The following is a 25,110-nucleotide window of genomic DNA, read 5'->3' on the forward strand; positions in this document are numbered from 1 at the left end:
CTTTGGGGGATTATTGCCATCTTAACAATATTGAATCTTCCAATCTGTGAACATGGGATATATTTCCATTTATTTAGGTATTCTTTAATTTCTTCCAGCAGTTTCTTACAGTTTTCAGTGTACAAGCCTTATACCTCTTTGGTTAAATGTATTCCTACATATTATTTTTGATGCTAAAAAACTGGTTTTCTTAATTTCCTTTTTGTGTTATTTATTAATTGTGTATAAAATACCACTGATTTTGTGTGGGGACATTTCTATGAGCTTAAAGAAATAAAGGATCATAAGAGAAAATTATGAATAATTAATTGTATGCCAATTAGGTAATTTAGATGCAATAGAAAAATTACTAGAAACACAGAAATTACCAAAACTTACTCAAGAAGAAATAGAATATCTGAGTAAACCTATAAAACATCAGGAGATTGAATTTGTAATACAAAATCTCCCAACAGAGAAGAGTCTAAGATTTGTTGGCCTTACTGGTGAATTCTACCAAACATTTAAAGAAGAATTAATACTAGTCCTTCCCAAGTTCTTCCAAAAAATTGAAGAGGAAGGGACACTTCTCAGCTCTTCTATGAGACCAATATTACTCTGATATAAAAGCCAGACAAAGATATCACATGAAAAGAAAACTACAGACCAATATCTCTTAAAATACGGGTGCAAAAATTCTCAGTAAAATACTTGAAAACCATATTTAGCAGCACAATAAAAGATTATGCACTATGGCTAAGTGGGATTAATCCCAAGAATACAAAGGTGGTTCAACAGTTTAAAATTAATCAGTATAATACACCACATTAACAGAAGGCAGGGGCAAAGAAGATACATCACTATCTCATTTGATGCAGAAAAAGCATTTGGCAAAACCCAATACCCTTTCTTGGTAAAATCTCAGAAGCAAGGAATAGAAGGGAACTTCCTCAACATGACAAAAGGTAAAAACCCACAGCTAACATTGGAAATATGGAAATATGGAAAACCCACAGCTAACATTGTACTCACTGGTGAAAGACTGAAAGCTTTCCCCTCTAAGATAAAGAACAAGTCAAGGATGCCCACTCTCACCACTTTTACTTAACATTATGGAAGCTGTCACTTGAGCAATTGGTCAAGAAAAAGAAAAAAGACATTCAAATAGGAAAGGACAAAGTATTCTCCAGTCACACATGACATGGTCTTATGTGTAGAAATCCTAAAGAATCCACATAAAAAATTTAGACCTAATGAATTCAGCAAAGTTACAGGATACAAAGTCATTTATGATTTTAGTAATTTGAGTCTTTTTTTCTTAGTCTTCATCAATTTTAAACTTTTCAAATAACCAACTTTTTGTTTTGTTGATTTTCTCTGTTGCTATTTTATCTCTATTTCATTTATCTCCACTCTAATCTTTATTTCCTTCATCCTTGTAGCTTTTGATTTAGTTTGCTCTTATTTTTACTAGTTCTTTAATGTTTAATGTTAGATATTGATTTGAGCAATTTTTTTAGTATAGGCATTTATAGCTGTATGTTTTGCTCTGAGTGCTGCTTTTGCTGCATCCCATAGGTTTTGGTATGTTGTCTCCTTGTTTTCACGTCTCAACGTGTTTTCTCAGTCTTCTGTTATTTTTCTCTTTGACCCATTGGTTGTTTAAGAATATGTTTTTAATTTACACATATTTGTAAATTTTCCAGTTTTACTTCTGTTATTGATTTGTAGTTTCATTCCATTGTGGTCAGAGAGAATACTTTGCATATCAGTGTTTTAAAACTTTTTGAGACTTCTGTGGTCTAACATATAGTTTGTCCTGGATGTTTTATGTGTACTTAAGAAGAATGTATATTCTGCTGTCATTGACTGAAGTGTTCTGTATAGTCTGTTAGGTCTATTTGGCTTATAGTGTTGTTCATGTCTTCTCTTTCCTTTTTGATCTTCTGTCTAGTTTTTCATTCATTATTGAAAGTGGGGTTTTGAAGGCTCCAATTGTTATTGTTAAACTGTGTGTTTCTTCTTTCAATTCTGTCAGTTTTTCCTTCTGTTGTTAGGTACATATATGTTTATAATTGTTTTCTTTTTAATGAATTCACCCCTTTATCGTTACATAATATCCTTTTTTTTCCCTTTTAACAATTTTTGTCTTAAAGTTCGTTTTCATCTAATGTTAGTATACCCTCTCCAGCTTTCTTTTGGTTATTGTCTGCATCAAATATCTTTTTCATTCTTTCACTTTCAGCTTATTTTGTGATTGGATCTAAAGTGAATATCTTTAGACAACATATAATTGGATCATATTTTTAATCCATTCTGCCAATCTCTGCTTTTTAATTGTTTGTGACATTTAATGTAATAACTAATAAGGAAGAACAGCTCTACCCATTTTGCTATTTGTCTTCTATAAGTCTTTTATCTTTTTTTATTCTTCAATTCCTCCATTAATGCCTTCTTTTATGTTTAATAGATTCTTCCTAGTGTATCATTTTTATTCCCTTTTTATTTCCCTTGTCATATATATTTTAGTTATTTTCCTAGTGGTTGCACTGGGGAATAACTGAATTTACAACAATCTAGTTGGAATTAATATCAATTTAGTTTCAAAATTATATAAAACTTTACTCTTATATAGCTATATCCCACCTTTATGTTGTTATTGTCTTTATACATTGCATAATCTATCAACCTAGATTTGCATTTTTATGTATTTGTTTTTTAAATCATACAGGACAAAAGAGGACTCACATCCAAAAATTCATTGATACTGACATTTATATTTACCTATGTAGTTATGTTTACTGGTGTTCTTTATTTCTTCGTGTGAATTCTAATTACTGTGTACTGTCCTTTTATTTCAGCCTGAGGATTTCCTTTAGCATTTCTTGTAAGGCAGGTTTACAAGCAATGAACTCTCTCGGTTTTTGTTTATCTACAAATGTCTCGATTTCTTTTCATTTGAAGGTAGTATTCCAGATATAGATTTCTTGGTTGACGTGTTTTTTGCTTTTAGTAACTTTGTCATCCCACTGCTTTCTGGCTTCCATAATTTCTGATGAGAAATCAGCCTTTTCTCCAATTGAGAATCCCTTGTAAGTGATAAATTGCTGCTTTTCTTCAAGATTTTCTCTTCGTCTTTTAACAGTTTGCTTATAATGCATCTGAGTGTGAATCTCTTTGAGTGTATTTTGCTTGTAATTTGTTGAGCTTCTTGGATGTGTCAGTGTGTGTATTTCATCAAATTTGGGAAATTTTCTGCTATTTTTTCTTCAAACATTCTTTCTGCCCTTTCTCTCTCCCCTATCCTTCTGGGTCTTCCATTATGCATTTGTTGGTATTCTTGTGTAGTCCCACAGGTACCTTAGGCACTGTTCATTTTTCTTCATTGTTTTTTCTTTCCAGTCATCAGATTGGGTAATGTCATTGACTTATCTTTAAATTTGCTGCTTCTTTCTTCTGCCTGGTCATATCTACTGTTGAACCTTTCTAGTGAATTCTTCACTTCAGTTATTGTAATTTTCTTCTCCAGAATTTCTATTTGATTCCTTTTTATAATTTCCATTTCTTTATTGATATTTTAATGATATTGATATTTTGGCAAGACACTTTTCTCATGGTTTCCTTTAGCTCTTTGGGCATATTTAAATTAGTTTATTTGAAGTCTTTCTCTAGTAAGTCCAATATCTCTGCTTCCTCAGGGAAGGTTTCTATTAATTTCTTTTTTCCTGTGTGTGGGCCATACTTTATTATTTCCATGCCCTGTATTTTTTGTTGTTGTTGAAACTGGGTATTTTGAGTATTATAATGTGCTAACTGTGGAAATCAGATTTTCCCCCCTTCCCAGGGTCTGTTGTTCTTGCTTGTTGTAATTGTTGTTTTTTTTGCTTAATGAGTTTTCTGAACTAATAGTATAAAGTCTTTATTTGTCATGTGTGGCCATTCAAGTGTCTTTTTGATATCTTCATGGTCAGCTAATGATTTGGCACAGATTTCCTTTAATACCTAGAACCAAAAAAAGAAAAAAAGCCCTTTCCCAGTCTTTGCATATGACCTCTGTGTGTGTGTTGGAGTGTGCCTTCAGTACTCAGTCTGGAAGTTTACAGCTCTGCCTTTGCCTTCACTTATTGCTTGTGAGGAACCTGAAGGTCAGCCAGGGGTGAGAGCTTGGGAACTCCTCAAGCCTTTCTGTGAGCATGAGCCTAGCCTTTAGCATGCATGTAGCCTTCTAAATTCCTTGGAACATCTGAGAGTCTTTCAGTGCCTTTATTCCCCAACACATCTCTTTCCCTAGCCTTTCCTCCTGAGTTTTTTGTTTTGCCTATTGTTTGCTCCAGTTGTTATCCCTTCCTAGGTGGAAGTGGCTAATACATTTCCATATAAAAGTTTTGACAAATAGATTCAGATAGTAGCCTCAGACCTGGGAGAGTTCTTAGGTGAAATATAGGCAAGGCCTTTGAGATGATTCTTCGGGGAGCCACCAGAGAGGTCAAAAAAAATGCCACCACTATTCTTTGAGACTGGTCTGTATTTCTCTCTCTAGTAGTGGGAACCTAAATCAGGAATGAGACCTGTTATTTTCAAGGCCACAGCCAAAGTGGGTTGGTGGAGCTGTTCCCAGGCAAGTTAAAATGCCACAAAACTCTTTACCAAATTTAGCTGATTTTTTCTTCACTAAGCATTCCCCTGTTTTTTGCAAGGTTTTGATTAAATTCCAGAATTTAGGAAAAAGTTGATTCTGGAAGTTTTTGACACTTTATTTGTTGCTTTTGTGGAGGGAAGGACTTTTAGAGTTCCCTACTTGGCAATTTTCGCTGACATCACTCTCTTCTTAATTCCTTTGCTTTCTTCTTTCTTCATTTTGCTCAAGTGCATTCTCCAGGAGCTTCATTGTAAAGGACATTGGGTTGGTGAATTCTTTTAATCTGTGTATTTACTTACACACTTGATTGGTAGTTTGGTTGGATAGAAAATGCTGAGTTGAGGATGAACCTTAAAAACATTATGCTAAATGAAGAAGCCAGACACAAAAGATCTGATATCATATGATTCCACTGATATAAAATGTCTCGAAAAGGCAAATCTATAGAAACAGAGTAATGATTGCCTAGATTGGATTGGGAATGGAGAGTGACAACAAATGAGAGTGAGGTATCTGATGATAGTTGCTGTAAAAGTTCTATATTTCTCATTTGTGGCCACTCAGGTCTCTTTTGTGATATCTTCATGGTCAGCTAATGATTTGGCAGAGATTTCCTTCACTGCCTAGATCGAAAAAACAAAAATAGATTGGGGCAGTGGTTGCGCAACTCTGTAAATATACTAAAAATCATTCAATTGTACACTCAAAATGAGTGAATATTATACTATGTAAATTATACCTCAATAAAGCTATGGAGGAAGAGGAAGAGGATGAAAATAAGAATTAGTAGAGCTCTGCTTGGTAGTGCTGTCAAAACCTGCTGAGTGAAACACAGTGAGTGAATCTTCAACCTCAGGAGCCTGTGCTTTGGGAACTCACAAGAACAAGCTGGGTTTCCCTTGTGTTGATTAAATATAGAATTTGATTTTTTAAATTTCCAGGTTGAAAATTATTTTCATTCTAAAATTTTAAGGCATTTTGCTTTATTTTCTAGCAGTCTATGTTAATTGGCTCTTAATTCTATGAAGTCCAGTGCCATTCTGATCCCCAGTTCTCCAAGACCCTTAGTAAATGGCTTTGTCTTTTATTTCTGTTTTTTTGTTTTGTTTTGTTTTGCCATTGTTGCTCTGGAAGTATTTTGGATTGTGTGTTTACCTTAGGTTTTCTGAAATTTCCTATTGTTTTGTAGTCTTTTTTTTTTAACTCAAAGTTTTCTCCTGAGCAATTGGTGAACTTCTTCGATCTCAAGACTTAGGTTCTTCTGATGTGGAAATTTGTGGATATTTCTTTGATAATGTTTCTCATCTCCATTTTCTTTGTGTTCTCTTCCTAAAACTATTATATTAGTAATATATTAGTAACATTAGCCTACTTGACTCTGATTGTTTCTCTAATTTTCATATATTTTATTTCTTATTTTTCATCTTCTCATCTTTCAGGTTTACTTCCTAATAGCCTTCCTCAATTTCTTTATTTGGCAGCATAGTCCAGAGAACAACTTGGAATTGAGTATTAGCCATTAGTTCTTTTAAAAGCCACAAGTCATTTCCATCACTGGAAAATTCTTTCACTTCTTCCACATTGTGCAGCAGCAATCTCTCCTTTCCTCCCAGCAGTTTCACTCCTAGTTTTCCACCAAAGGGAAATGAAAAAATAGGTCCACACAAGAACTTATAGTATATCCAATTCATCCAAGTTGTCAAATGTTGGCTTAAAGTTGTTCATAGTATTCTCTTATTTTCTATTTAATGTCTATAGGACTGTGGTGATAACCCCTTTCTTATCTTTGATATTGATCATTTGTGTTCTTTTTCTTTATCAGTTAGTCTAGCTTGAGATTTGTCAATTTTGTTTCTCTTTTCAAAGAACCAACTTTTGGCATTTTAATTTTATATATTTTTTTCTATTTTGGTGATTTTTCCTTTTTATGAATTCCTTTCTTCTATTTTGGGTTTAGTTTGCTCTCCTTTTTATAGCATTTTTAGGTGGATTGTTAGGTCATATGTTGTAGATATTCTCTTATAAGAATGTATAAGAACAAGTGATGGTAGTCAGAAAGAGAAAGACATATACCATATGATATCACTTATACGTAGAATCTAAACTGTGGCACAAATGAACATATCTACAAAACAGAAACAGACTCACAGACATAGAGAACAGACTTGTGGTTGCCAAGGGGGAGGGACATGGGGGAGGGAAGGACTGGGAGTTTGGGATTAGCTATTTGGGATATAAACTATTATATATAGGATGGATAAACAACAAGGTCCTACTGCATAGCACAGGAAACTATATTCAATATCCTGTGATAAACCATAATGGAAAAGAATATAAAAAAAGAATGTCTATATGTGTATAACTGAGTCACTTTGCTGTACAGCAGAGATTGGCACAACATTGTAAATCAACTGTACTTAAATTTAAAAAAAAAATTACAAAACTAAAAAAACGGAATGTTTAAGAACAAAGCTGAAGGAATAACCCTCCTGTGAGATTTCAGGCAATACTAAAAAGCTACAGTAATCAAAGCAGCATGGTATTGGCACAAAAACAGACATATAGATCAATGGAACAGAATAGAGAGGCCAAAAATAAATCCACACACCTAAGGTTAATTAATACATGACAGAGGAGACAAGAAATAAACCCACACACCTACAGTTAATTAATACATGACAAAGGAGACAAGAATATACAATGAAGAAAAGACAGTCTCTTCAACAAGTGGTGTTGGGAAAGCTGGGCAGTTACATGTAAGTCAGTGAAATTAGAATACTCCTTCACAGCATTTACAAAAATGGTTCAAAGACCTAAATATAAGACATGACACCATAAAAATCCTAGAAGAGAACATAAGCAAAACATTCTCGGACACAAATCATAGCAGTATTTTCTTAGATCAGTCTCTCAAGGCAAAAGAAATAAAAATAAAAGTAAACAAATGGAACCTAGTCAACCTTAAAAGCTTTTCACAGCAAAGGAAACCATAAACAAAGCAAAAAGACATCCTACGGACTGGGAGAAGATATTTGCAAATGATGCTACAGACAAGGGCTTAATTTCCAAAGTATACAAACAGCTCATACAACTCAATATCAAACAAACAAACAACTCAATCAAAAAATGGGCAGAAGACCTAAACAGACATTTCTCCAAAGAAGACATAACAGATGGCCAGCAGGCACATGAAAAGATGCTCAACATCGCTAATTATTAGAGAAATGCAAATCAAAACCACAATGAGATATCACCTCACACTGGTCAGAATGGCCATCATCAAAAAGTCTACAAATAATAAGCACTGTAAAGGGTGTGGAGAAAAGGGAACTCTCTTACACTGTTGGTGGGAATATAAATTGGTACAGGCACTGTGGAAAATAGTATTGAGGTTCCTTAAAAAACTAAAAATAAAGTTATCATATGACCCAGCAGTCCCACTCCTGGGTATGTATCTGGAAAAGATGAAAACTCTAATTCAAAAAGATACATGTGCACCCCAATGTTCATAGCACTATTTACAATAGCCAAGACATGCAAATAACCCAAGTGCCCATCAACAGTCAGTTGCCTTAAGAAGATATGGTATATATACACAATGGAATATTAGCCGTAAAAAAGCATGAAATATTTCCATTTGCAGCAACATGAATGGACCTCGATAATATCATAGTAAGTGAAGTAAGTCAGACAGAGAAAGACAAATATTATATGTATCACTTATATATGTAGTTTAAAAAATAATACAAATGAATCTATGTACAAAACATAAATAGACTCACAGACATGGAAAACAAACTGGTGGTTACCAAAGGGGAAAGGAAGGGGAGGAGGGATAAATTAGGAGTATGGGATTAACAGATACAAACTACTATACATAAAATAGATAAGCAACAAAGATTTATTCTACAGCACAGGGAACTATATTAAGTATCTTATAATAACCTATAATGAAAAATAATGGGAAAAAATATATATTTTGTATATTTATATACTTATGTTTTTATATTATACACAATATTATATATATATATAATCACCTGAAAGTAACACAATACTGTAAATCAACTATACTTCAATTAAAATAAAGAATTTATGTTTTCCTTGGAGCACTACTTTAGTTGCACTGCAGCAATTTTTACATTTTTTTTTTTTTTTTTTTTTTTTGCGGTACGTGGGCCTCTCACTGTTGTGGCCTCACCCATTGCGGAGCACAGGCTCCAGATGCACAGTCTCAGCAGCCATGGCTCACGGGCCCAGCCGCTCCGCGGCATGTGGGATCTTCCCGGACCGTGGCACGAACCCATGTTCCCTGCATCGGCAGGTGGACTCTCAACCACTGCGCCACCAGGGAAGCCCTACATTATATTTTAATTGTCATTAAGTTTAAACTATTTTTAACTTCCTTATTATCTTTGACTTGTGAATTATTATAAAGTATGTTATTTAATTTCTAAGATATTTGAGATTTTTCTGGATATCTTATTAATAGATTTCTTAATTTACTTTGTTGTCAGAGAATATAGTCTATATGATTTCAAGCTTCTTAAATTTATTTTTTTATTTTTAGCATTTTTTTAAAGTTGACATATATATTAGTTACAGGTGTACAACATAATGATTTGACATTTGTATATATTGTGAAATGTTCACTTCAGTAAGTCTAGTTAACATCTGTCACCATACATAGTTACAAAATTTTCTTTCTCTTGTGATGAGAACTTTTAAGATTTACTCTCTTAGTGACTTTCAAATATGCAATACAGTAATATTAACTATAGTCACCATGCTGTATACATTACATCCCTGGGACTTATTTTATAACTGGAAATGTGTACCTTTTGACCCCCTTCACCTACTTCACCTACCCCTTAGCCCCACCTGTGGCAACCACCAATCTGTTTTCTGCATCTGTAAGTTTGTGGGGTGTTTTGTTTTGTTTTTAAGATTCCACATATAAGTGAGGTCATACGGTATTTGTCTTTCTCTGTCTGATTTATCGTAATGCCCTCAAGGTCCATCCATGTGTTGCAAGTGGCAAGATTTCCTTTTTTTTATGCCTGAATAATATTCCAGTGTGTGTGTGTGTGTGTGTGTGTGTGTGTGTGTGTGTGTGTGTGTGTATGTATATATATATATATATATATATATATATATATATATATATATATATACCACATTTGCTTTATCCGTTCATCCATCAGTGAACACTTAGATTGTTTTCATGTCTTGGCTATTGTAGATGTCCTGCAATCAACATGGGGGTGCATATATGTTTTTGAATTAGTATTTTTGTTTTCTTTAGAAATGCCCAGAAGTGAAATTGTTGGATCATGTGGTAGTTCTGTTTTTGATTTTGAGGAACCTTCATACTGTTTTCCTTAATGGTTGCACAAATTTATATTTCCACCAACAGTGCACATGTTCCCTTTACTTCACATCCTCGCCAACACTTGTTATTTCTTGTTTTTTTGATGACAGCCTTCCTAACATGTGATAGCTCATTGTGGTTTTGATTTGCATTTCCCTGATGATTAGTGATATTGAGCATCCTTTCTTGTATATGTTGGCCATCTGTATGTCTTCTTTGGAAAAATGTCTGTGCAAATCCTCTGCCCATTTTTAAATCAGGTTGTTTGGGGTTTTTTGCTATTGAATTGTATGAGTTCTTTATATATTTTGGATATTAGCCCCTTATCAGATATATGATTTGCAAATATTTTCTCCTATTCAGTAGGCTGCCTTTTCATTTTGTTGATGTTTTCCTTTACTATACAGAAGATTTTTAGTTTGATGTAGTTCCACTGATTTATTTTTACTTTTTGTTGCTTTTGCTTTTGGTGTCAAATCCAAAAAATCATTGCCAAGACCAGTGTTATGGAGCTTACTGCTTATATTTTCTTCCAGGAGTTTTATGGTTTCAGGTCGTACATTCAGGCATTTAATCTATTTTGAGTTAATTTTTGTGTATAGTGTAAAGTAAAGGGTCCAGTTTCGTTCTTTTGCATGTAGCTGTTTAGTTTTCCCAATACCATTTATTGAAAAGACTGTCCATTTCCCATTGTATAGTTTTGGTTCCTTTGTTGTATATTAATTGACCATATATTAGTGGGTTTATTTCTGGGCTCACTATTCTGTTCCGTTTATCTATACATCTGTTTTTAGGCCAATACCGTACTGTTTTGATTACTATAGCTTTGTAATATAGTTTGAAATCAGGGAGTGTGTTACCTCCATCTTTGTTGTCCTTTCTCAAGATTGCTTTGGCTATTTGGGTTCTTTTGTGATTCCATACAAATTTTAGGAATTTTAGGAATTTTTGTTCAATTTCTGTGAAAAATGCCATTGGAATTTTGATAGGGATTGCATTGAATCTGTAGATTGCTTTGGGTAATATGGACATTTTAATGATATTAATTCTTGTGATCCATGAGCACAGAATATCTTTCCATTTATTTGTGTCATCTTCATTTTCTTTAATTAATGTCTTAAAGCATACAGGTCTTTCCCTCCTTGATTAAATTTATCCCTAGGTTTTTTTATTCTTTGTTGCAATTGCAATTGGGATTGTTTTCTTAGTTTCTTTTTCTGATAGTTTATTTGTGTATAGAAACACAACAAATTTTTGAATATTGATTTTGTGTCCTGCAACTTTACTCAATTCACTTATTAGTTCTAACAGTTTTTGGTAGAGACTTCAGCGTTTTCTTTATGTCACTTGCAGATAGTGACAGTTTTACTTCTTCCTTTCCAATTTGAATACCTTTTTCTTTTTTTGGCTAAATTGCTCTGGCTAGGAGTTCTAATACTATATTGAATAAAAGAGGTAAGAGTGGCCATCCTTGTCTTGTTCCTACTCTTAGAAGTAAAGCTTTCAGCTTTTCACCATTGAGTATGTTAGCTGTGGGCTTGTCATATATGGCCTTTATTAGGTTGAGGTATATTCCCTTTATATCTGCTTTGTTGAGAGTATTAAGCATAAACGGATGTTGAATTTTGTCCAATGCTTTTTCTGTATTTATTGAGATATCATATGATTTTTGTCCTTCATTTTGTGATGTGGTATATCACATTGATTGATTTGTGGATATTGAATCATCCTTACATCCCTGGAATAAATCCCACTTGATCATGCTGTATGATCCTTTTAATGTATTGTTGAATTTGGTTTGCTAATATTTTGTTGAGGATTTTTGCATCTATGTTCATCAGGAATATTGGCCTGTAATTTTCTTTTCTCATGGCATTGTTTTCTGGTTTTTGCATCAGGGTGATGCTGGCCTCATAAATTGAATTTGGGAGTGTTTCTTGGAAGAGTTTGAGGATTGGTATTGATTTTCCTTTGAATGGTTGGTAGAATTCACCAGTGAAGCCATATGGTCCTGGACTTCTGTTTGTCGGGAGGTTTTTGATTCTGATTCAATTTCATATTTTCTATTTCTTCATGATTCAGTCTTGGTAGGTTGTATGTTTCTAGGAATTTATCAGTTTCTTAGAGGTTGTCAAATTTGTTGCGTATAACTGTTCATAATATAATCTTATCCTTTGTATCTCTGTGGTATCAATTGTAATGTCTCCCCTTTCATTTCTGATTTTATTTATTTGAGTCCTCTTTTTTCCAAGCCTCTTAAATTTATTGAAACTTATTTTATAGCCAACATATAGTCTGTCTTGGTTACTGTACCATATCTCTGTGAATATAATTTGTATTTTGCAGTTGTTGATGTAACTTTTATAATTGTCAGTTAAATCAAGGTGGTCCATAGTATTGTTAAGATCTGTGTCTTTTCTGGGTTTTCTTTTGTCTAGTTATATCAGTTGCTGAGGGAAGGGTTTTTACATTACCTAATATTTTTGTGGAATTGTGTGTTGTCCCCTTTATTTCTGTCAATTTTTGCTTCATGCATTTTGAAACTCTGTCCTTAGGCACAACACATTGATAATTGTTATCTCTTTATCTAATGTTAAGAGCCACTCTAGCCTTCCTGTTCTTAGTCTTTGTGTGGTATATCTTTTTATATCCATTTACTTTCAACCTATCTGTGTCTTTATGTTTAATATGTATTTCTTGCAGGAAGCATGTAACAGTGTCTCTTTTTATTTGTTGTGTCAATTTATGGCCTTTAATTGCAGTGTTTATCTTAGGAGTGAGTATACTATGGCCCTCAGGCCAAATGCCCAATTTGGAAATTAAATTTTATTGGAATACAGCCACATGCTTTATTTAGTTATTATCTGTGTTTACTTTTCTGCTACAAGACAGAGTTGAGTAGTTGTGACAGAGATTATATGTCCCAAACTCCTCAAGTATTTACTTTCTGGTCATTTACAGAAAAATTTTGCTGACCCTGGTTTAGACCATTAAGATTTAATGTGATATGGTTGAATTTAGGCATATAATTTTATTATTTGTTTTCTGTTTGTCCTCATTTTTGTTTGTTTTTGTTTCCCCCTGTTCTTTGGATTTTGTTAAGTTTAATTTTTGGCATTTAATTATATCTATTGTATTTTTAGCTGTATTTCTTTGTATTTTTAAGTGGTTGATCTAGGGATTATAATATCTAACTTTCTCAGTGTACTTGTTAATATTGTACTTCATGCAAAACAGTGATGGCAAAACTTTGCAACCATATGTAGTTTCCTTTCCTTTATTCCCCTGCATTGATCTTTTTGCTATAGCTGTATGCATCATATCTCCATACCTTGGAAATCTCACCAGGCAGTGTCAGAAGTTTTGCTTGTCAACAATCATACATATTTTCATAAAACTTAGATAAGGGGGGAAAAAGGAGTCTGTTATATTTATTCAGCTATTTGCCATCTCTCTTTTGTTCTCCTTTAAATCTTAAGATGAAAGACTCTGTCTGGTATCATTTCCCTTCAACCTGGAGGACTTCCTTTAGTGTTTCTTATAGATCAGGTCGGCTGATGACAAATTCTTTTAGTTTTCTTTCATCTGAAAATGTTTTTTACTTCATATGCATTCCTGAAGGATTTTTTTCACTGGCTATGTATAAGGGAAAAACTACACTCCTCCTGTGTTTTCCTCTACTCTCAATACTCTATTATACTCACAACACTTCTGACACTAGATGTGAGGTTTTTCCACATATCAAGCAATTCATTGCGAAACCAGCTTGGTGTCCTATAATTCAAGTTAATTCTGATATAAACTGGAATTAATGTAGATGCCACAGGGTAATGGCCTGGTCACATAAGACTACCCTCCACTTCCGATGACAGTTACAGGTAAAGGTTCCCAAGACCCCCTTCTTGGATTCTGTCATTTTCTAGGACAGCTTACAGAACTTAGGGAAACCACTTTCTTACATTTACCAGTTTATTACATAATTAAGGGTATGATAAAGAATATAGGTGAATAGTCAAATGAAGATATACATAGGGCAGGGTTTTGTAGGGTCGCAAGTGCAAGAGCTTCTGTGGAGTTGAGTTACACCACTCTCTGGTACATGGATGTATTCACCCACCCAGAATCTCTCCAAACCCTTTACTTTTTTGATTTTTATGGAGTCTTCAACACGTAGGCACCATCGACCCTTAACTCAATTTCCAGCCCCTCTCCCCTTCTCAGAGGATGTAGGGGTGGGGCTGAAAGTTCCAAGCTTCTAATCATGGCTTGGTCTTTCTGGTGATCAGCCCCCATCCAGGAGCCCACCAAGAGTCACCTCATTAGAACAGAAGACCAAATCACCCAGAAAATTTTAAGAGATTTAGCAGCTCTGTGTCAGGAACTAGTGTCAAGGAACAAATATTAGAACAAAAGACGCCCCTAGTGCTCTTATCACTTAGGAAATTACAAGGGAAAGGATGTTTGTGCCAGGAACAGGGACAGAAACCCATATATATATTTTTTCTATTATTTCACAATATGGGAACCTAGGTTGTCAGTCCTTTTCTGTTGGAAATTTAAAGATTATAGCTCCACTATTTCTGGCCCAGCAAATGGTCTCATATAGACCAAGATGGTGATAGTCTCTGATGAGAAATCTGCAAATATTTGAATCATTGTTCCCCTTGAAGATAGGGACCCTATTTTGGACCTTTTTCACCATTATCTACAATAAATGTTTCTTGAATTTATTGGATTGTATTAAATTTTTAGTAAGTTAATATAAAGACTAGACAGGCTTATTAGGGTTCCATTTCCATAGGCTTATTAGGATCTGAATTGCCCAATAGGTGTTATACCTGTTATATTTTATAAAAGAAGATTTCTTTACTAGATATGAATAAACCAGATAAAAGAAGCAATGCATTACCAAGTTTCTGAAATGTTTCCTTGGTTAATTGGCTTTGTTTCTATGTAAAAGGAAAATTGGAGGCAGTAGATGTTTGTCCGAGCTTTTTCCCCACTTCTCTTTTACATAAAAGCTACTTACCATTTTATAAAATAATGGACAGTTAAGGGACATCCAGAAAGAAATGAGCCAAAAAGTGTTCTGGGAGAGTTCTGTGCTTTATAACGTTACATTTGATGTTTTGATATCTACAGAGAGAATCAAATACAGCAGAGATTTTCTGTTGAAGCTCTCAAGTGTTTCCATCTGCAGAAAAAAACCAGACTTTCTGCCTGATCATCCCATTGTACTTCAAAAACCAGTAAGTAGTTTTCTAATTTTGTATTGTTTTAATCCTAAATATTTATCTTTTAAAGATTTTTGTATTGTTTTAATTCTAAAATATGTGTCTTTTAAACCTTTTTAATGTTCTCATTGTGAAATATAATTCAGAAAAGTACATAAATCTAAATGTATAGTATAACCAATTACTGCAAGTAATTACCACTCTGTCAAAAATAGAATGGAATTGTCATATTTTAGGAAATATTTTTGTTTTTCAATTAAGTTTTATAACTCACCTGAAATTGATTTTACTATATGGTGTGAGGTAGGGGTGAAGTTTTATTTTTTTCTGCATGGATATCCAGTCATCCTAGCAATATTTAGCAAAAGGATAGTCCTCTGCCACCTTTGTGGCAATATATTTACATGTGGTCTGTTTCTGGGCGCTCTGTTCTGTTCAGTTACTCCTTTTATACAGTAAAACAACACAACTATTCTTCAACACATCTTTGCTGTTTCTTAGCCCTTTATATTTCTGTGTCACCTCATCAAATTCTATCAAAGTAAATACACACAGTAAATACATACATGTATCTTTCAGGATATTGATTGGAAAGGACATGGGTTTCATGTCAGGCTTGGGTTCAAGTTGTAGCTCCACCTGTGTACTGGTATATTGTTCAAACTTAGGCAAGTCACTTAACGTTCTTGAGCCTCAGTTTTGCAATTGTGATAAGGGGATGATTTCTAATTGTTAGAATTAAATGAAATGTATGAAATTGCTTTTAGCATGGTACTTATCTCTCATTATGTACTCAGTAGGTGTTGATTTTCATCTTTTATGGTCTTTACTTCCATTTTGACTGGAATTTGAATTTCTTTTATTTATAGTTTTCATAAACACCATTTTATACAGGTAAAGGTGTATAAAAGGTATAGAGGCATACCTCAGAGATGTTGCAAATTTGGTTCCAAACAAATATTGCAATAAAGGGAGTCACACAAATGTTTTGGTTTCCCAGTGCATATAAAAGTTATGTTTACACTATACTGCTCTTAGTTGTGCAATAGCATTATGTCTGGAAAAAAAAAAAAACTATTTACATATCTTAATTAAAAAACAATTTAGTTATTTATTGCTAAAAAATGCTAACCAACATCTGAGCCTTCAGCAAGTTGTAATCTTTTCACTATGTAACATTGAAGATAACTGTTCACAGATCACTATAACAAATATAATGATAATAATGAAAATGTTTGAAATATTGGGAGAATCACCAAAATATAACACAGAGACTCAAAGTGAGCAGATGGTGTTGGAAAAATGGTACCCACAGGCTTGTTTGATGCAAGGTTGCCACAACCCTTCAATTTGTAAAAAACACAGTATCTACAAAGAGCAGTAAAGTGAGGAATGCCTGTAGTATTCTACTGAGATGAGTTCAGAATATAGGTATGCTAAGAATGGGTCAAATGTGAGATATAAAATACCTCCTGTGTTCTCCATTTGGGGGATTTCTTACCCTTTGGAATCCATAGCTTTTTTTTCATAATTACAATTTTTTGTATTTTAGTTTATTCATAGTGTATCAATGGCTCTTAATTTAAACTCACTACCTTGCAGACATCCAGCCAATTCTTTTTAAAATTAAAGCATAAATTTAGAAGTTTTTTTCATAATACCTTGCTCACAGGAATATTTAATGAGGTAAAGCATCCTTGATGTTATTTGAATTTTTCTACCTGTTCAGAGATCTTAAGGGCATATAATCCTTGGTCTATAAGAATAAATCTAAACTTCAGTGCTATATAAAATATAGTCGCTTTCTCATTTGAAGGCTTTCCACTTCTAACAACATTTTATTTTGTCAATAGAAGTTTGACCTACGCATTATTTTGAGTTTACTTTTGTTTTATGCATTAATAATATTTTCTAAAAATTAGGTACCACAAAAACAGAACAACGGGTTTTGAATACAATCTAATATATTTAAATATAATATATGTATTATATAAGTTTTACTAAACACAGAAGAACTACTTTATTTGACAAATTCCAGTTACTTAATAGTTTCTATAGTAACATGCATTTAGATCTGCAAACAATAGGTCACAACATTTGGTTTGATAAACTAATTAGTAAAAGGTACATTCATTCAATCTAATTGATAAGTTAACTTTTTCTTCTCTATTACAGGAAAACAACCAAAGCTTTAAGTAGCATTTTGAGAATGTATGTATTTCAAGATAAAGAATTACTAATTTTATATTTTGGACACCTGCAAATGAAGTGGATCTAGTAACAATAACTGTAACAGACTGTAACAATTCAATTTATTTTTAATTTTGATGGTTGGATATTTGGTTTCTCCTAAAATGAGAAAGAGATACTTTAAACAATAAAGAATTTTCTAATCAGTTTCAGCTTTGCAGGCAGTTTCTTGCATAAATTGGGAAGTAACACTGGAAAGTAGGAATTTGGTTAGTGAAATGGGAAGACTGTATTTATAATTTGCATGCTACTTGCAATTTTTGTTTTTCATCACTTGTAATAATGGAATGAAAATGTAAGCTGTAAGGATTCTCAAATATAAAGTATATGCTATGATGTATATATGATACATAATTTCTTGTTGCTTTTAAAGTTGCTTTTGTTTTGTTTCCCACTGATTTCATACCAGCACTTGAAAGGATCATTACAATCTCTCTAGAGGTTTAGAATGATTCAGGATGTTCAATGAATAGTTCTCAGTGATAGGAGGGATAATATTTTAAGAAGTATTTCTTTTCAAATATATGATTGTTCTGTAGGTTTGTGATAATAACAACATTGTCTAATATTCTTTTATTTCCAAAAGAGGAATAATTGAGGCATTTGCAAATAATTGAGGTGCATTAAGTTTCAGTGCTGTAATTTCTTATAACAAGTGTATGGATGAAGAATTTGGAGGTTTAAACTTTTAGCTCCTAGAAATTCTATACACTAAATCTCCTGCAATTTGTCACTCTTGTTAAAAAGAAAAGTTTGTTCCAGCACAGTGTCACAAAGAATTGCTCATATAAAGGTAAGTGTAAACTCTCCCTAGTTCTATCCTCAGATTCTTTCAGATCCCTGGGTCTATTGGCAAGGCATTCAAGGACATCATTTGGCAGAAAGTTTATCTTAAACTGAATTCTGAACTCCTAAAACAAGTACCTTTTTCTTCACTGGTCTTTAGACTTGTTACCCAGATTCAAACTTTAGTCCATGGCAGATTTCCCAACTTGGTCTTTAGTATACTACTTTTAATTGCTTTGTTCACCAGAAAAAGATTGCTTTTCAAGTAGGAAAAAAAAAAGAACCTTCACTAGCCATAAATTTATTGGTTACTTAAAAATGAGTTTACACCTACGGCCCAGTTTTTTACACTCATTTTTGCCCTACTATTTCCCTTTATATTATAGCTTCTAGTATTTATATGTGTATGATTACACACACATACACAAAAATACATGTAATTTATATAAGAGCTGGGGTCATCTCAATAAAAAAGTAATTTAAAAAGAGCTGGGGTCAGAATTACCATATAATTAAATTGGTTTGCTTTATTATTTGCCTATTGTCCAAGTCTGTTGACTTTAGTTAAAAAAAATATGATCGAACCTATTCCAATTTGGAATCCAAAGAGCCCTTCCATTTAGCACTGTTACTGAGGGCAGACCCCATTTAAAGTCATACTACCATCCTAACTTTGGAAAGTGCCTAGTATCCAAAAGACTTGATGTACTTTCTGAATCTGATACAGAAATGGACTGGCCAGAACAATATATTGATTAGCTATAATTTCTATTTTTGAAATCATTTATAACCAGCGTTTTCAAGAAGAGTTTGTATAGTAGAAGTCCCCGAGGTTTCAAAGTCTTTTGATCCTTTCTTACTGTATATAATCAGAGTGAGACTGCAAAGACTGTTTTATTATCTATTTGCCTTTGTACATATGTATAGCTTATTTGAATAATCATTGTACATCTCCATTCATGTTGTTCTTTGCTTTGTATATAAATTAAAAGAGTTGAGCCAGGTGTTGTTTCATAGTGTTTATCATCTTTAGAAATGACCACACACACACACAAACATATACACACACGTGTGTATGTCAATATTTACTACCTATTTCTAGTAGAAGCTATTAAAAATTCTTTAATTTTATTTAGACTAAATGAGGACTGAGAGTACACAAAGGTGTTGGTAAAAGTTAGTTTGAGAAAATATGTTAGGTTAACTTTTATATTTAAAAAACAAAATTTTAGTTCAACCTTCCTTTTTGTCTGAGTTAAAAAAAAAAAGAAAAGGAAAAATTCACCTTATGTTTGTTTCCTGGAAGACCTGTGTTTTCAGAGGAATTTGGCCTAGAGAATAAACAAATTTCTATATGCATTGCATTTTCATTAGCAGCATTTATCAGAATAAAAGAGATTTTATTAAAAATATTTAATTTATGAGCTTGTACAGCAGAATATATAAGGTACATAGTTTTAGTTTTTCTAGTGAAACTGGGATTGTAGTCATTCTAGTGTTGAAACTGAAAAAATAGATGTTTTTTGTCCAGTACATATTTTATTATTTCCCTAAAGTTTATACTTGTTTTATAATTCTTTGTTCACTTAGGTTAAAATTTTGGTTTTAAAATATTTTGAAATCATTATTTAAATGCAAATGTCTATTTTTCATAAGTAAAGTTAGACCTCTGGATCATGTGCCAAAAATTTTGAACCACATTTTCTTAACAAATGATATAATGGTGTTACATTACTAAATGGTACCCTGTCACAGAATTGCTCACTTATGAAAAACCAGTTTATAACTTGACAGATGGATAGAGATTCTATTGGTTATAATGAAGATTGGTTTATGCTCATGTATTAATGTTTTTTTAAGCTTAAACAACAGGGATGCACTGCATCCCTGCTCTCTCTCTCTGCATATAAGGATACCAGTCATATTGGATCATGTATTAGCTTTTTAAGTAACATAAAGTGAGTAGTTATAGGATCCTGAGTTGGGAATGGAGTAGGTATTACTGAAGAATACATTTCACTCATGGTAAAGCAGATACTTAAAAAATCACAAAACACTGATTTAACCTTTATAGTTTATGACAGATCTACAGAAGCTGTTCTATGAAGTAATAGTCTAAAAGCTCTCACTTTAAATGTTTTTTTCTCTATCATAACAATTTTGTTACTTTATATGTATACTTTTCATATATTATGATTTTGAGACTAAAGGGTTTTAGGTTTATTGTATGTAGCAATACAGCAGCAAATATTGAGGATAATAGTGAACTTTGAAAGTTGAGCTAAAATTTACATGAAAGATAAAATGATAGAAGACATTTAAGAAGAGTGCACATCTTAGGGTAAATATATTTAAACAAAAGTAGAGAGTAGATTAATAAGTACAGAGAATTTTCTAATTCACATTTCAGATAAGAACAGTTGTTTTTTACTTGGAACCATAAAGAAAATGTTAAGGAACAGCTAGTTGTTCAGGATCCACCATGAAGCTGAAAAGAGAAAAAGAGTTTTTTTAAATAATGAAAATAACTGCTAGGGCTAAGTTAGTTCAAGGTGCAAGTCATTCTTAAAGAGACTATTTTCCCTCATCTTTAGTCTGTATAATTACTTATCTTTCAAGTTATTGTTTCCTGACTTGATTGAACTTTCCTGTGCACTTGTTAGTTGTACCATAGCTTTTGGCACTTGGTTGCAGTTTAACTAAAAAGTTTTTGTTATATATGAATAGAGATTGTCTTGGCAATGAGATTATAAACACCCTGAAGATAAAATCATGTTGTTGTTGTTTTAATCTTCCCAGTTCAGAAAGTTTGGGTATAAGTAAGTGGATGTGTTTTAAATAATATTTTTTTAGTATATCTGTATTGTAAAATTAGGAATATTTTCCCCAGTAAATGTAAGTATCCCAAAGACAAACCTATGTCAAAGAAGTAAGATTGGTGGAATGAGGTGAGAAACAGACAAATGTGAAGGATTAAAATTTGTTTTCAAAGCTGTTTAAATAATACACTGACTGGCAATAGGATCTTACTTTCTTATGTATCCTTTTTTCCCATAACCATAAGGCTTTCTCCTTTGCCAAGGGATATTCTGCTCCACAGACCAATTCTCATACTCTTTTTGTCTGGGTGTTTTATGATAGCTTATCAGCATAGGCTCCATATTCCAGTATGCCTCATTTAAGTGATTTTTATATTTGAGAGTTCATAGGAATATATTTTGGTTTATATTTTTGTATCTAGTGAAGACTGGTTTATTTGCTTTATTTATTTAAATAAATTGTTTTATTTATTTTTATTTTTGGTTGAGTTGGGTCTTTGTTGCTGCTCACGGGCTTTCTCTAGTTGCGGCAAGCGGGGTCTACTCCTCATTGCGGTGCTCGGGCTTCCCACTGAGGTGACTTCTCTAATTGCGGATGGAGCATGGGCACTAGGCGTATGGGCTTCTGTAGGTGTGGCACGCAGCTCAGTAGTTGTGGCTCACAGGCTCTAGAGCGCAGGCTCAGTAGTTGTGGTGCACGGGCTTAGCTGTTCTGTGGCATGTGGGCTCTTCCCGGACCAGGGCTTGAACCCATGTCCCCTGCATTGGCAGGCAGATTCTTAACCACTGCGCTACCAGGGAAGTCCCTGCTTTATTTCTTAAGATGTATCTTAAGTAAACCACTTAGAAATCTTAATTAAAAAGCAGTATTGGGCTTCCCTGGTGGTGCAGTGGTTGAGAGTCCGCCTGCCGATGCAGGGGACACGGGTTCGTGCCCCGGTCCGGGAAGATCCCACATGCCGCGGAGCGGCTGGGCCTGTGAGCCATGGCTGCTGAGCCTGCGCTCCGCAATGGGAGAGGCCACAGCAGTGAGAGGCCCGTGTACCACAAAAAAAAAAAAAAAAAAAAAAAAGTCTTATTAGAAATTGTTATTTGTGAATTAGTAATACAAACCCACTCATTGTGTGTTTCTAACTGTAATAACTTTCAGATTTTTATTTTAGGTCAAAATATATGCAGCATTTCAAAACTACATAAACAAAATGCACAAAACTAGTTGTTACAAATATAAGTCATATGGACATTAAAATCATAAATAATATTTATAAGCTAATTTCAGCTTTTTGTCCAGGGAGATATATCTGCTGTTTGTTCCCAAGGGAAGTCAGCTGTTAACAGTGATAGAACTTTCAGTTTAGAATAGAGTAGGATGACCCAATAGATGTTAAAAATCTTGTTTGAAGTAGGTTTTTAAAATTGTGTTAGAATCAAGCCTAACTTTTTTTTCTATCAAATTCCAGTGGTTGTAGAAATTAGATGTGATGTGAAAATCACACACACATGAAAAATAGGGTAGCAATTAAAAGGCATTAAATTGTATTCACTCTGAATTCTGAGAACAGGAATTGATCCAGTTTTATCTGTACTCAGTTTTTCTCTCTAAATTAGGAAATGCTCTGAGAGAGAAAGAGTAATAGAATACATGTACCAATGATACTAATAGTGCATAAACCTGCCCTTAAGATCTAGAGTAAATATAAAAAATCAGGCTGAGACTGTCAGAGTCAGCCAACTTGAAAGCATTCACACCTGATCTCCCCATCTCCTCACCTAGCTTCAATTCCAGAATTGACTTCTTCATTTTCCATTTATTGCCAATCCATCAAAATCTACCCTAATTTTAAAATTCCTACCATTTTATTAAAACTTCTCTTGTCAAATCCAATTTTCAGTCCCATTCTCTTCAGTCATGCTCTCCTACACAGGCCCCCTGAGGAGCACTGTACTTTGCATGTTACTCCTCTTTTGGTTTCCTTGATACTCTGTAACTGTGACTCTCCTATCTCTGGTTCCCCTCAGTCTCCTTAATGAAAGGAGGCTTTTCTCTCCCAACCTTTTAAATAAAGGCAGTTCCTCAGGCTTCTGTTAGATATTTTCTTCTTACCTACACACTTTCTCACCAACGCCCGGCTTCAACCATCATCTTGCTATGGTTAACTCCTGAAAATTCTATCTGCAAGGGAACTGTATGGATATCGTCTTGGTTCAGATGCTTTTTTTTCCTGGCCTAGATTATTGCCCTGCCTGACCAATTTCTCTCCTCTCATGACATTCACTTTTCTCCCTCCTGCCACAGTTACTACTGATTAGAGCATTCACTAGCCCTCTCAAAAACCTTTAATGGCTCCATAATACTGTAAGAAGAAAGTTAAAATTCCTTATTATATTTTCAACTCCCATTTCCTACTCTCTCCTCTCTTTGCACATGTACCATATACAAACCTTATGCTTTAATCATATCTTTGCACCAATTAACACAGCACATTTAACATTTCTTACATTTGTTCATGTCTACAATTTACCTCTAAGTACCCTTCTTCTCCATCTTTATTTGTCCAAATCTAATTTTTTAAAGTCCAGCTCAAGGATCATCTCCTCATTAAAAACTGTTAAAGAGGCAATCCACTCCTCTAAATTCACATAGCACATTATGACTCTAATAGGTAACTATTATGTATGTCCTGAGCTTGTTATTTTTCTGCAAACATTTGTCTTTCCTACTGGACAGAAAGCATTTTATAGGTAGGGACTGTATTTTTACTTTGTACCCTCTATAGCTCCCAACACAATGCTTGTTCATAACTGGAGCTCAATCAGTGCTAGTAAACAGGCTAGGAACCCCAGTATCCCCAGTGCTTAGCACTTATTAACATTCAGTAAAAGTATGTTTAATTGGTAATTGAATGGATGGGTAGATGAACAAATAATTTTTGTTCTCAATTATCTTAAATAAGGTTTGGCTAGGCCAGACTTCTCAGGCAAGTTCATTTCAAATTTCTCTTTCCCTTCTCCTTTTTCTCCAATTACAAAAAATATTTTAACAATTATTATAATAAAGATACTTCTAACATAATTCTAATCTCCAATCTATGGTCACCTATTTCAAATTTATTCAATACACTATAATATAGTAAAGCATTTGAATAATTTTTTGAAATGTCATGATTTGTACTTCAAATTGTTAAAAGGTGACCAGCAAATGACTAATATTAGGTTTAATACAGCCAGGAATACAAATAGGGTCAACTAAGGACTAAAGGCAATAGAAAAAATATATAGATCTCTTATTTCCTACCCCCACTCTCCAATTTTAAGATAGATAAAAAAATAGAGTACAGTTGATGAAGGGGAAAGGGCTAGAACATACTGTCTTTTAAACAGAGAAAGGCAATACAAAAGCACATAGAAGAATTGTGAACCCAGGATAATTACCAGGAACTAGCATAGTAGATGTGAGTTCCGGAGTTTCCAAGAAATCCACATTACTTCTTTGGAAGGTCTTGCTATAATTCATCTGACGGTGGCTGTATAAATAATTATAGGTTATGGCTGTGCAATTTATTACAATCTTCCTGAGTAGAATGTAGCACAGTTCAAATTCACTCAAGGTGGCAAGGTTTCGGATGATTTAGATTAAGTGCCTGAATACGGACTTCTTTTCTTGGTTATTTACCCTTAAAAAAAGACTAAGGAGTAATTTAACAAGTATCACCAGAATTTTTTTTTAAAACAGGAGAGCACTAATTCTCTAGAGAAGATAAAACAAAAGGAGATAACTGTAATTGCAGCAAGAAGTTTAAACAGAAGGAAGACTATCTTGGGCATCAGGATGTTTAAAAAATAGGATAGCTAAGAAGAAGGACTATAGATTTTCCATCTCTAGAGGATAAAAAGAAAGAAAAATCATCTAAAAGTATAGGCCTGGAACTACAGAGTTGAATAAGTTGCCTTTAAAGCTCACTTTTGTGCCTGAAATTCTGTTGATGTCATTATGCATTATAGCACAGTGTTTAAAATAGCCACAAAAATAAA

General features: G+C 33.5%; 2 protein-coding genes across 5 annotated transcripts in view; one reads left to right on the top strand and one right to left on the bottom strand.

The window, feature by feature from the left end:
• LOC309835579 (uncharacterized protein C8orf88) overlaps window positions 1–19,254 on the top strand; it is a 42,024-nt gene extending 22,770 nt beyond the window's left edge. For all 4 annotated transcript variants that reach the window (XM_082675145.1, XM_082675146.1, XM_082675148.1 and 1 more), the window contains exons 5-6: window positions 15,132–15,238; window positions 17,399–19,254. In XM_082675145.1, the coding sequence (XP_082531271.1) occupies window positions 15,132–15,238; window positions 17,399–17,422 (131 nt within the window). In that variant the 3' untranslated portion in view covers window positions 17,423–19,254. The remainder of the gene's footprint in view (window positions 1–15,131; window positions 15,239–17,398) is intronic.
• A 1,467-nt stretch (window positions 19,255–20,721) lies between these two features.
• The window catches only part of NECAB1 (N-terminal EF-hand calcium binding protein 1), a gene marked incomplete at both ends in the record, with an annotated part of 274,029 nt that continues 269,640 nt past the window's right edge, over window positions 20,722–25,110 (bottom strand). Inside the window, 2 exons of the mRNA XM_082674826.1 lie at window positions 20,722–20,747; window positions 24,511–24,602. Coding sequence (XP_082530952.1) covers window positions 20,722–20,747; window positions 24,511–24,602 — 118 coding nt within the window. The remainder of the gene's footprint in view (window positions 20,748–24,510; window positions 24,603–25,110) is intronic.

The sequence above is a fragment of the Grampus griseus genome (genome assembly GCF_964374135.1).
Source record: "Grampus griseus genome assembly, chromosome: 17".
NCBI classification, from domain to species: domain Eukaryota; kingdom Metazoa; phylum Chordata; class Mammalia; order Artiodactyla; family Delphinidae; genus Grampus; species Grampus griseus.